At 35.1% G+C, this 12,208-nt stretch overlaps 1 protein-coding gene across 3 annotated transcripts; it reads right to left on the bottom strand.

Moving 5' to 3' along the window:
* Positions 1-643: 643 nt before the first annotated feature.
* On the bottom strand, positions 644-11,743 carry LOC121315861 (TATA box-binding protein-like 1). Of its 3 annotated transcripts, none has more exons than XM_041250389.1 (8): positions 11,637-11,743; positions 10,701-10,958; positions 9,381-9,566; positions 4,469-4,551; positions 3,564-3,627; positions 2,166-2,269; positions 1,978-2,072; positions 644-1,666 (listed from the first exon to the last, which is right to left on the bottom strand). In XM_041250389.1, the coding sequence occupies exons 3-8, from the start codon at positions 9,513-9,515 to the stop codon at positions 1,587-1,589; spliced, it is 561 nt and encodes a 186-aa protein (XP_041106323.1). In that variant the 5' UTR covers positions 9,516-9,566; positions 10,701-10,958; positions 11,637-11,743; the 3' UTR covers positions 644-1,586. The 3 variants fall into 3 exon arrangements, with proteins under 3 accessions (XP_041106323.1, XP_041106324.1, XP_041106325.1); XM_041250390.1 differs by having other exon boundaries at positions 9,381-9,561; XM_041250391.1 differs by lacking the exon at positions 11,637-11,743 and adding an exon at positions 11,504-11,623.
* Between the last annotated feature and the right edge of the window lie 465 nt (positions 11,744-12,208).

Below are 12,208 nucleotides of genomic sequence, written 5' to 3'. Positions count from 1 at the left end.
CTAGCCCCTATGGTGTGTATAAATGTAGCATGTTAACATCGATTTTTTTTCATTTCTTTAATGTGATTAATAAAATGTACCGGTAATTTTATTTTAAATATATAGTGCTTGCTTGTAACTTACAGTCCCGAGTCTAAATCGTCAGCTGAGTGTAGATATACTATTTACATCCTCGCTATATTGCCTTCATTATACAATTAAATACTGGTTTTAAAAAAATAAATAAATAAATAACTGCTGCTGATGTTGGCTCGTATATCTCTAAATAAGGAACCAAGATTTAAATTAATATTTGCAAATGAAACAAAACTGAAACTTTGATACGCTTTATTTATTTATTTATTTTTTTATTTTTGGTGTGTGCTATGATCTTCAACGAATAGGATATAGCCAGAATACTGGATCCAGCATGCCACCGATAGGTACTGTACTTGTAATTCGACTTTTATTCACAATCTCATTATTATTATTATTATTATTATTATTATTATTATTAATTATTATTATTATAATAATAATAATAATAATAATAATAATAATAATAATTTAGCTAATGCATTTATCCAAGGTGATTTCCTTAACTTACTCCAGTAGCTTATATTGTTTGTTTTGGATTGTCCTTTTACTATAGAGAACAAAAGGCTTTGGACCCAAACAGGCTTTTTCCCGGCTTTGGAGAACCGAGCCAGTCAAGGAATCGGGCTACCAAGGAATGATACTCTTTAACCTATTAAATCAACATGAAGACAACAGCCAATAATGACTGTAAATGTACATCATTTTCTGTTCCAGAATTCATTAAACTGAGATTTGAAAATAGACCCCGGAAGAATGAAAGAAATAAAACCACACTCCTTTCAGATATTTGTTTTTATTGTACAAAATAAAAAATTAAATAGTATATCTAAAATGTTTTTCATACAGCGTCTTCATAAATGTACTGCACAAAGTGACAAGCCATAAGATGTTATTATTAAAGAAGCATAAGGTACTGCATATATACAAATATTTAGGATAGCAATTTGGAGAATTTGGGGGAAGGTTAATTGTACTGTATGGTAATATATCGGTTCTGTCTAAAACATGTTTAATAAATTTCTAGTTTTATATTTGAGTACTCCTTTCTTTAAATATTCAATTGAAAAAAATTCATTTATTTATATAGACACAAAATAACATTAAAATGTAGTTACTTTATACATTCAAAAGAATGTAGAGAAAGTGTTGTATAAGAACAGTATTGTTAAAACAAAATAGAAAGGCTTGCTTCTTTGGTGTCCATGCATTAAAATATGAAGACATTTTTCAAATAAAAGCCACATGCTCACATACAGAATTTGACTGTTTACAAGAGTGCACATCATTACAGCCCTGTTAGTGAACCAATATATTACTGCAATAACAGAGAAGTCTTTGAAAGCAGCAGCTTTGTCATGTAAACACTGAACAATACAATATTACTAATAAAATACTTAAGAAAAAGAATTGTATCACTGACTTGAATATTTGTATTACCAAGTCTGCAATGATTTCAATGCCATTTCCAGGAAACTGCAGCAGCAAAGGTGCTTTATTTTTTTATACGTTTACATGTGGATCTTTCTGCATTCAAACACAAGTGGATAGGTCTGTTCAACAGCGGTGGCGATAATCTGTACATTTGGTGCTGGCAAAAACAGAAAACAGTAAAGAAAACAATATTAAAGTAACAAGTTCCAACAGTTTATATTATTATGCCTAATCATTTATAAATAAAAAAAAAAAAACATTTAACAGAGTGATAAGCTATGATATTAATCAATTTCCATCCATTTTGAAGTTACCTGTGCTTTATTTGTGTTCTTAGGTTATGCAGATATTTCATTTACAACATAACACATTTAAGTTTTTATATATCGATGCTGAGCTGAACTTATTCCTTAAAATGCTCTTAAAAGAAGTAGCATGAGCTTATGTTTGAGAAACATATTGTTTTACCTGTTACTGTAATGCTTCCCGTTGAGAAGACCTGTAGTGTAGCTTTAATATCTTTAATCCTATATAATGCTGCAGGGTGCAACTCTGGCTCATAACTGAAATAAAAAAAAAAGCACAGTTAATTAATTTAAATGATGACGTGAGCAAACAAACAAAGCCAAGTGTGAAAGTGGTCATACAAGACTTACCTGGCCAGGGGTCTGTTGCTCTTTGTAAACTCTGGTAGTCGGATTTGAAATGGCATTGTGCATACAGCCAGTACGTTTACAACTTTAAACTCTGTAAATTTCACCTATTGGAAGTAAAAATAAATAAAATAAAAATGTGTACACACTTATGCTTGAAGATTTCCTCAGAATATTACAGATTTTGTTTTACTTGTTTACATTTGATCATTTGTACATTTTATGCTAATTGCATCAAAAGGTTAAAATAAGAATCATATTACTCCAAATTGTAATTAGCAAAAAAAAAAAAAAAAAAAAAAAACACAAAGTAAACACTCAATAAAGTTACCAAACCAGAAATAAACAACACTGATACTTAATTTAAGGGGCTGTACGTAGTCTTAAGCCTGATTCACACGGGACTAAAAATCACTGCATTAACAGCCGATTTCAATATTTTTACCAACATCGGTGAAATTCAGTCCCGTGCGAACCGTCCACTTCTTTTTGTTACAGATAATTCTCAAGAGGTCCTCCAATTTTTTACAGGACATTGGGATCTTCTGAAAAATTTCAAACTCAGGTGTCCTGTGTCTTTTCACTCCTGTGCAAATCGACCATGTCAGTGTTGTTAGAATTGATACATCATTTCTGGGATATTCACCTCAAAGCAATACCAGCCTACAATAAACCATGATATAATATGAAAATTGGTATGATCTGTCCTGAGATTCTATAGTTCAGTAAAACGCAACAATTGTCCACAACCAAACTGGGGACAGGCGAAAATACAAAACGTAATTGTCGACTTGCAAATACATACTATCACTCAAGGGACTAAATTTTTATTCTAGCCTTTAGAAAAGAAGGTACAACAAAATGAGTTATTTACACCCAGTTCATTGTTTACAAATCATGCACAAAAGCGCCTTCTCAGGCCACAACATCACATTTCATTTGGAATTTACCGACTTTTTACTTGATGAAAACTAATCTGGGAGGTTATTAGACATCCTGTTTTTGACCAACTCTGAGGACACCTGATTTTTAGTCCCCTGCAAATCATGCTTTAAACTGTTTTTTATTAATTTAAGAAATGAAATTGGTGTTTCTTTTCTTTTTCTTTTAGAAATCTTACATTTTGGATTAACTAGCTTTGAGAATCTAACCTATTTCATCTACCTGCTTTTTAACAATACAGTACATTCAATTTAATGGTGACACAGTGGTGACAAGTTATGATACATCACTAAAATCAATTTTCTGAACTACTCTTGGTGTTTTTACATTAGACAAAAAATGTTAACTATATATACAGTTTTTGTTTGATTCCAGTATTTGTGTGTGTGTTTCCAGTTCTAAAATTCACTCAACCCAATTGATAATCCAGTACACAATATAATAAATATTAAAAACAACCTTAAAACCTAGTTTCTGTAGACTTCGTGCGAGTCTCCGGGCACCCAATTTAGCTTCTTCTTCACTAAAGAAATTGGAAATAGAAAAATAGGTTATTAAGAATACCTTGAACCACCTGGATTGGCTTCTACTCTGGAGGAAAAAAAACAAACAACAAAAAAAACCATCTTAACTCTTTTATTTTATTATAATCAACTCTTAACATTTGAAAAAGTGAAATAAAAAAAGTCAACAAAAAAAAAATAATAATCTGAAACGCATTCAAATAATTTGACTACCTATAATACCAAAACCATCTGCTTCTCCTGAAACAGAATACCACTCGTTAAAAAATTGCTTCTGACAATGCTAAGAAACTAGATAATTGAACAGGACCGAGTTTTCTTTTTTAATTGTTGTTTACCAAGTTCATAAGGCAGGACAGAGAAAAGCAGCATTTCATTATATTAATAAAAGTACGATAGTTATTTAAGCGGGCAAGGGTGGCAGTTTTAATTTGTCCTTGGATTGAACCAACGGGTAGAAATTGTCTTCTTGCAAGTCTGTTCATTATAATTAACTGTATTTGGTAGCACCTTTCTTATCTGTTAATCATTTTACCAAATCAATCCCAATTGTGTAATGTGTTTCAAGTGGAATATATTTTTTTAAGGTGTCCCACAACATATGTGATGGGATTATTACTTCTGCAGAGTAATAGCTAGCAGATAAAATAAGGAATGGATTTAACATGGACTTAAAAAGGCAGATTATCATTACACAAATTTAGGCTGCATCACATCAAATTGGTAGCGTTTAATTTCTATAGATATCATAACATTCCCTGTTCTTATAATAAGGGTTCTGGGACAGAATTGTGGTCTTGTCTAAAATCACCACCACCTTCTCTAGCTTTACAAACGTACCTTGTAGCTCCAGCACAAATAATTTTCCCTGAGGACCATATTGAAGCAGTTATTTTGGGTTTTCTTAGTTTCATTAAAACCTTCTGTGGGGAGAGAAAAAAAATTGCACATATCAGATTAGGCTATTCAATGTAAATTATATGAATATACTTATTGAAATGAATACCTTATTGCTTCCCATAGTAACCATAGCTTCAGCACATTTTAAAATCCCAAATGTGCGTACTGAGGCTGGTAAAGGATCCTTTGTTTATTATGCCTCATGGTCCTGGAATGAGTTCCAGTCCAAACTAAAGCTGCAGACCCAGATATCTTTATTGCAATTTAAGAGTAAACTGTATGATTTCGTGACTGAGAGTTGTCATTGTTTCAAGTAGTTGAGTTACGTACTTTTGCGTATTTTGGTTGTTGTTTTAAATGTGATTTGCCTGTGTCTTAACTGTATTTTATTGTGTACTTGTTCTTGTTGTCTGATTGACTTGCTGCTGCCTGCTTGGAAAGGTCTCACTTGTAAAATCGGTTTTAATCTCAATTTGACAAGGATAATAAATATATATATATATATATCTACTGGTATTGACTGTTGATCTACTAACAAACAACAAAAGGAAAATATTGCATAATCGGCAACCAGTTTGGGGTCATACACGTACTAATATATTTGTGCAGTTTTTGCAAAGGCTTTGTTGGGCACAAAAGTCATTGTCTTATATATTATAAAACGACGACTCGTTTGTCTAGAAAAAAAAAATCGGAATACCCTGTTTACATGGCATGGAATAGCTATTCAAATTTCCCACTATTCCGAATACAACTGGAATCCTGATAGAACAGGACAACTGGAACAGGTGCCCGGATAGCAATACGGGTGCAGTCAATTGCACCTACAATGTGCGGCAGGTGCACGACCTCATAAAAACCCAGCATTATCTCCTCACTGTTTGCTCTGGTACTGGGGAATTTAATATGTTCCTCAGCACGTCGCAGCAGCGCGGTTATGAAGCGGTGGAGGTGGCGGAACACTGCTGTCCCGGTAGCCAGGAAACACATACAGGCAGACAGTACCAATTGCTCAGACAAGGCACGACTGCGCAGGTTTGTTCTGGCCAGGTCAACATGCAGCAGGTGGCATATATGAGTCAAGACGATACCTGGACACGATTTGCTCATTGCTGAGCTCCTCATATGTGTGCCGAGGCCAGTACACCCTTTCAGCATATCTTCGCCTATGTCAGGGTTGCTGATGCTGGGTGTGTCTTGCATCATTCACAGCCACACGTCGATGGACACGCTGCATGCTACCCACGTTTCCCATTGTTGCCTGTTTGTAGTCAGTGCTGGAATGGTAGTGTGCACGGAGTTAACGCAGTCCTTTAACAATCCTTATTCTGCGCGTCACAAACCTGGTTTTGTGCTTGGCGCATACCTTCGAATATACCAGAATCACGCATATTGTTGGCCACTCCCCCCATATTGCGCGATGCATACATTTTATTTATGCACAGCGCAGAATTAATTGTGACGCACAAAAGGACATTTCAAATATGGCAACTTGGCACAATTTCGGCACAACGGCCATTTGCGACACGCATACCCCTCTGCGCAGTGTGCGAACCTTTTCGAAGATCGGGGCCCTGAACTGTGTCCAGTGCGGCGATGGCTTTATCCAGTTTGAGGAGGTTCTGGAAGTTCAGGTGTCGAGTTATCCACTAATCTGTATCCCTTCGGTACTGGTAATAAGTGTCAAGTTACGAGTAAAGCGTAAAATATTTAAAGAGGCAGGATGCATATATCTTATATGGTAAAAATCCATGATCAAAACTGTCTGTCAAAATAAGTCACGTTATCGTGTTATCCACCAGTCGAGTTAACCAAGGTTGACTGTATTTTGCTTTCTTATTAACCAAGTGTGTGTGTGTGTGTGTGTGTGTGTGTCTGTATGTGTGTGTATATATATATATATATATATATATATATATATATATATATATATATATATATAAAGCCTGTAATCAGATATGAACCGTGAGGCTTCAATATCAAGCCTGTAATCAGATATGAGGCACAGGCCTCGGATAAAATCATAATAATAATTATTTATTTAGGCTCTTTTACACGTTTAGTTGTTTTGTCACAAAATAAAATGCATTTCATCCCTCGTGTGTATACATTAATTCCCAAGTCCTGCTGATATCCATAGCCTCTGCTGTGCTCGTCAATAATGTTTACTGTGCGAGTGCAGTTGAAGTGTTTGGCTGAGAAAGTATTTTCTGACACATCCCTTTTACCATCCAGGCCTCATCCACAGTGGTTCAAACAGGGCTGACAAGGCTGTAAAAGCCTGTGTCTAATCTAGCTGCAACAAACTGGGCTGTATTTTTCTTATTTTACAGTCTAAAAATAGGTACTTCAAGATATTTCATAAATAAACTAATATTTACTAAAGCAGGAAAAAAGCATTTCACATTGAAAATGTACAATTTTCTCTAGTTGTTATACCACAAATGTTCCTAAATATTCAAATGCTTACCTGAAAAACAGTAAATGCTAAATCTGAGAATATTTCGTTTATATCCACCTTTTAAAGGCATTCCATTTTCACTATCAGTGAATTATAATATAAAATAAAAACATAAACAAAAGAAAAATAACATGGCCCATGAAAAGTCCCCTTCTTGTACTGGACAGAGTGATATTTAGCAGAAACATTTCTGATCTTTGAGGTGTTCAATCATTTACTGGAAGTAAACTAAACCAGCTGCCAGGTTCCTAAATGCAACGTAACAAGTAGTGCGTCAATAAGGCAAATGTTTGCTGTATTTATTTTTAACTGATAAAAATATGTACTTTTACACTACTCTTCCATAAATTTGAATTTTCACTGGGAACTACATATTACACAGCAATGGGTGAATTTCACGGAAATCATGAAATCTGACTTAACGTACAGCCTTAGCAATGAGCATTATTCCTTCATTTTACAATGCTATTTCCATGTTTGTTTCATTTGAAGTGTTTACAGTTAAATTTAAATACAGTTAAATGCAGTTTCGTTTGCTTGTTCAGCTACAAAAAGGCATAAGTAAACATGTTATTACTTTATGAAAACGTGTCTGGAGCCACTGTTTACTGTGGAGAAACAGCAATGGCAAAGAATGAAAAAATATATTTCAAGAATAAACAAAACAACGTTTAACGTGAACTGTTATTTGGCATCCTTTGTTTTGTAGTTAATTCACTAGAGTAAAGTAAGGCCTACACAATGTAAAATAAAGGCACACACAGGTGCCACGGCCGCCTGATGCGTTCTTACCAATGGCTTTTATTGCTTTTTGAAAATGAATGAATATCCGAATGAATATTTAAATTATGAGCGAATATCCGAACATGAAAATCCTGTGTTCATCCCAGCACTTATTTTAATAGTCTCTGCCACTGTCATGGCACTGCAATAAATTAGCCTTAGACACATTTTCGTAAAGTAAGGTTTACTTTTTAACTTGAATAAATACTTCAAATAAACTAAATGTTATTCCACATACCAAAAACTAGAATCATAACATAAAAAGAAAATGTCTATCATGACAAACATTTCAGACTTGGAAATGTGGTGTATTCTGGAGCAATGTACCTGATCTGTATCACCTGCAAGACAGAAATTTACCCCAATAGACTTACTTTGCATGCACATTCTAATCTAGACTTTTTTTTGACAACCAGAGTACAGTAAATAGGGGATCAAGAACAACTTCTGTTTGTTTTTGCTAGGTTTTTTGTGCTCTTTTTCAACATGCTTTTTTTTTCTTCTTTTTTTTTTTAATATAAACTGTCACGCTAATTCTGGTAAGGTGGTAAATCTAATTTCTATCAATTATGTAATTTTTGGCAGACATGGAATTATTTATTTTTTTGCCTTCAAATCCGTGTTAAGAAATGTTTTTTCAGATATTCGGATCTTTGTCGCAGCAGCAGAATAAACCATGGTAGGAACTCAATGTTACAGTTGAGATCATGAATATGGTTAGTTTGTGATATGTGACATACAGCAGGCAAAGCTCTCTTATTTGCTGTATTTTTAAGTGTAATATTTTCAGTACACTGGTTTATTTGTTCAAAATCAGCAGGGCTCTACGTTTAGATTTTTAACTACTGGCCCCCCTCAGGCCACTGAGCTAGTGTTATTACTGGCCCAGATGCAATTTTATCTGGCCCAATACATTTCTATATTTTTTCATGACGGTTTTTATTTTCAGTATGTTTCTAACTGTGTATGGTAACCAAAGAGAGCCCACATCTCAAAAGAAAGTGGCTAAACAAAGCCTTTCAATATATGTTACTTCAGCCATTTAACATGTATATAGCAAGTGCTATAAGAAGTAATCCAAACTTGAGTAACATTAAAATTAGAAAGGTAATTTAACGTTATGATGAAAATAAAGACATACTAAATGTTAAGCACAAGAACATAGTAACTATAAGAAAAGGCAAGATACTTGGAGTTATTTTTTTAACTCAGGACTGTAGTTCAATGTAAAACATTCTTTATGATTTATTGATATCAGCTCTTTCCTTTTCGCTTATTGGTTGCTTAGTTGTAGAAAACCTGATTTGTAAAAAATTTGCAGCGGGAACGAGTACCAAAACAGCACTTCGGTACGTAGTCTGCCTTTTTCAGCCTTTTGACACACTGGCCCATTTTCCTGGAGTTAAATGTAACCGGCCCAGTCGGGCCTGTGGCGCTACATAACTACCGGCTAAACAGCACTCTCTACCACCCCGGGCCACCGGGCCATGGTTAATGTCGATCCCTTCATCAGTCTGTAATACTAAAGTACCATATTAATAATAAATCTTGAAAACACTACCATTTATAAGGTTTGTAAGAAAAATGTCACAAAATCAAAACACCTACCCCAAAATCACGCTTGTAGATCACATTTGATCCCTCAAGTGCAATCTTTCTTAGATTTAAATGGCACCTTGTTCTAAAAACACACACAACATTTGTGATTATAATGTCCAGTGCAACATCGTCCTCTGGTTCCATTAGGAATGATGAGTGTCAGATCTTCAAAGCAACATACCAAGAGGTACTGTACTAAGAAAAAAAAGAAGAGAGAAAAAAGGTTTGTTAACATACGCATCTCACCTGTCAAGAATATAAATCAGGCATTACAGGTGTCAGTACAATGAAAAAGAAAGACATCATTTAAGAGAGCATTTCATATACAAATCTCTATACATAGCTTCATCAATGTGGTCTCATGATATGCTGCCATGTGATCACTACTAGACTTGTCAGAGCGTGAGAGTTGAGTGCAACTATTCAGAAACAATCATGGAATGACTACAAGCAGAAGTATGTCATTGTCTTGTTTTTTAGCTATTTTACCATAATTAAACTGCAGATATATACAAAAATGGGGTGTACATTTTAAATGGCGAAATTATGTAGTGGCTGACTGATTTTGTTTCTGTGTACTACTTATTTCAGAATTTAGTGAGCCAGTGTAGCCTAGACTAGAAAACCAGGCTATGAGCCAAGCAATTCTGGTTCATATCCCATCTTTGCAACCGATAGCTCACTTTTACATTTGAAAAAGGCATTTATTGTAATTATATTGTAGCATGCACAGGCACACAAAGACATAAGCAAAGCAGCTGGCTCTTCTGTACAGCGCTATGCTTTAGTGCAAGAGGTCCTGGGTTCACACCCACCCTCCGTCTGTGAGTGGATTGCTTTGCCTTGTGTGAAACACCTGTCTGTGTTAACTGAAATTGCTACAATATAATGTATAACAGGCTGTGTCAGCTGATTACGTATCCTTTCTTCTGAAATGTCCTTAAACATTTCTAAATGAGGTCATACACCAGAAACGCTAAATATTTTAGGAACTTCATGTCTCTCCTGTGACTTTTTAAATTCGCTCAACTAACGAGGCAGTGTGGTCCAGTGGTTAAAGTCCAGGGCTATAACCAGAAGATCACCAATTCAAATTCGACCCCTGCCACTGACTGACTCACTGTGTGAGCCTGAGCAAGTCACTTAACCTCCTTGTGCTCCATCCTGTGTAAAGTGCTTTGTGATGGTGGTCCACTATAAAAGGCACTATTTATAGATTACGATTATTTAAAAGCAGGTACTCCATACAGCAGTCATCTATGATGTACTTTAAATGTTACAACAGTAAATAAAAATAATTAAAAAAGAAGAAATCTTGACATTTGCAACCTTTTTAAACGGTAGCTTTTTTCTACTCGTCTCCCGACTGTACTTTGTTGAAAAGACCGTTAGAAATCGTCCCAGTAACAGCTCTGGCCTGACGGTTCACTTTCTTGGAATGGTTAACCGTGACACCGGCAGACTGCACCATTCGACTGACACCTCCTTCAGCCAATGGAGTGGCGGCTTCCAACGTTCCTTCGCAGGTTATCCAATAAAATTCACTGTAGGCGGTAGCTTCTCGTCTTTCGCAGAACCCCTACAGAGCTAAACAAACCATCAGCGTTAGGAATTATAAAGGTTGATAAAAACAAATATAAACATCTAATTAATTAAATCTGTCATCGCCTCTGAATTGTTTGCTGTAATTCCACAAACTCATATAGCTAGCTGTCTCCAACTAAAGTCTATACGAAAAACATGGAAAGAAACGGTTTTCACGGGTAAACTAATCCGGCAGGAGCAGTGCGTCACTTGAATGACGCTGCTCAAAATAAACAGTAACACTTCCTGTAATTTTACCTCGGTAAAATATCAAATTAAAAAAAAAAAACATCGTTTTGGGATACAAACTGATTACATCCAGCTTGTACAAAAAATAACAATATAGCTAGAATGTATTTTCAATGTACTAATATCTGTACTGGTACTCAAATCAATACAGCAGCAGGTGAGTTATACATTTTGTATTAAAATATAACTTTACACTCATTTAATTTAAACGTTTTAGTGCTTGATTAAAACATACTAGATATGCCTCAGTACCATGTTGGTTTTATTTCGCTTGGAAATATGGGGAAAACGCTTCTTACCTCGGTACATTACAAATCAAATGAAATCAGATTATATCTAACTAAAGCTTACTGGACACAGCAACGATCTCCATCGCCGATTTAGTTTTAAAATGTTTTGTACAGCACTGTAAAACATTTCACAAAGAGATACCTTCTCAACACAAAACAAAAGCCATCAGCATCACCCAGGCGGTAGAACTAACAAAACGTATCAAGCAAATACTGTAACAGTTTCCTGCTCTGGACTGTTTAGTTCCAGAAGGAACTACAGCGGTCTCAAGAAGATCAAATTATTCTAAGATTTTAGAATTAGCGTCGCCTACCGTTGTGGAGTACTCATTGCATGTATTTTGTGCAGTGTTATTATTACCTCTTTATATCAAATCTCTCTCTCTCTCTCTCTCTCTCTCGCTCTCTTAAAAAAGTAATAACCTTAAGGTTATTTGTTCAAACCTCGTTAACTGATCTAAGCATGTTCTTCATGAATCTGTGTAAAAAATGGAAATGCTGCACTGTCCCATAACCATTTTCAACTTTACACTAAAATATGATTCTTGGATATGTACTACACCATCTGTAGTTTAGCCAGTGCATTCTGCTTCATCACACACCAGTTATTGTTGGCCTTCCAGTTTGTTTACTTTAGGTAGTTTTAGTTGCAGACCCACAGACTTCTCTCCCTCCACGAATCATTTTTACTCCAACCGTAACCTTCGGCTCCCC

The sequence above is a fragment of the Polyodon spathula genome, chromosome 5 (assembly GCF_017654505.1).
Source record: "Polyodon spathula isolate WHYD16114869_AA chromosome 5, ASM1765450v1, whole genome shotgun sequence".
NCBI lineage: Eukaryota > Metazoa > Chordata > Actinopteri > Acipenseriformes > Polyodontidae > Polyodon > Polyodon spathula.
Note: the sequence above shows the minus strand (reverse complement) of the source record. Positions and strands in the feature narration are given on the sequence as shown.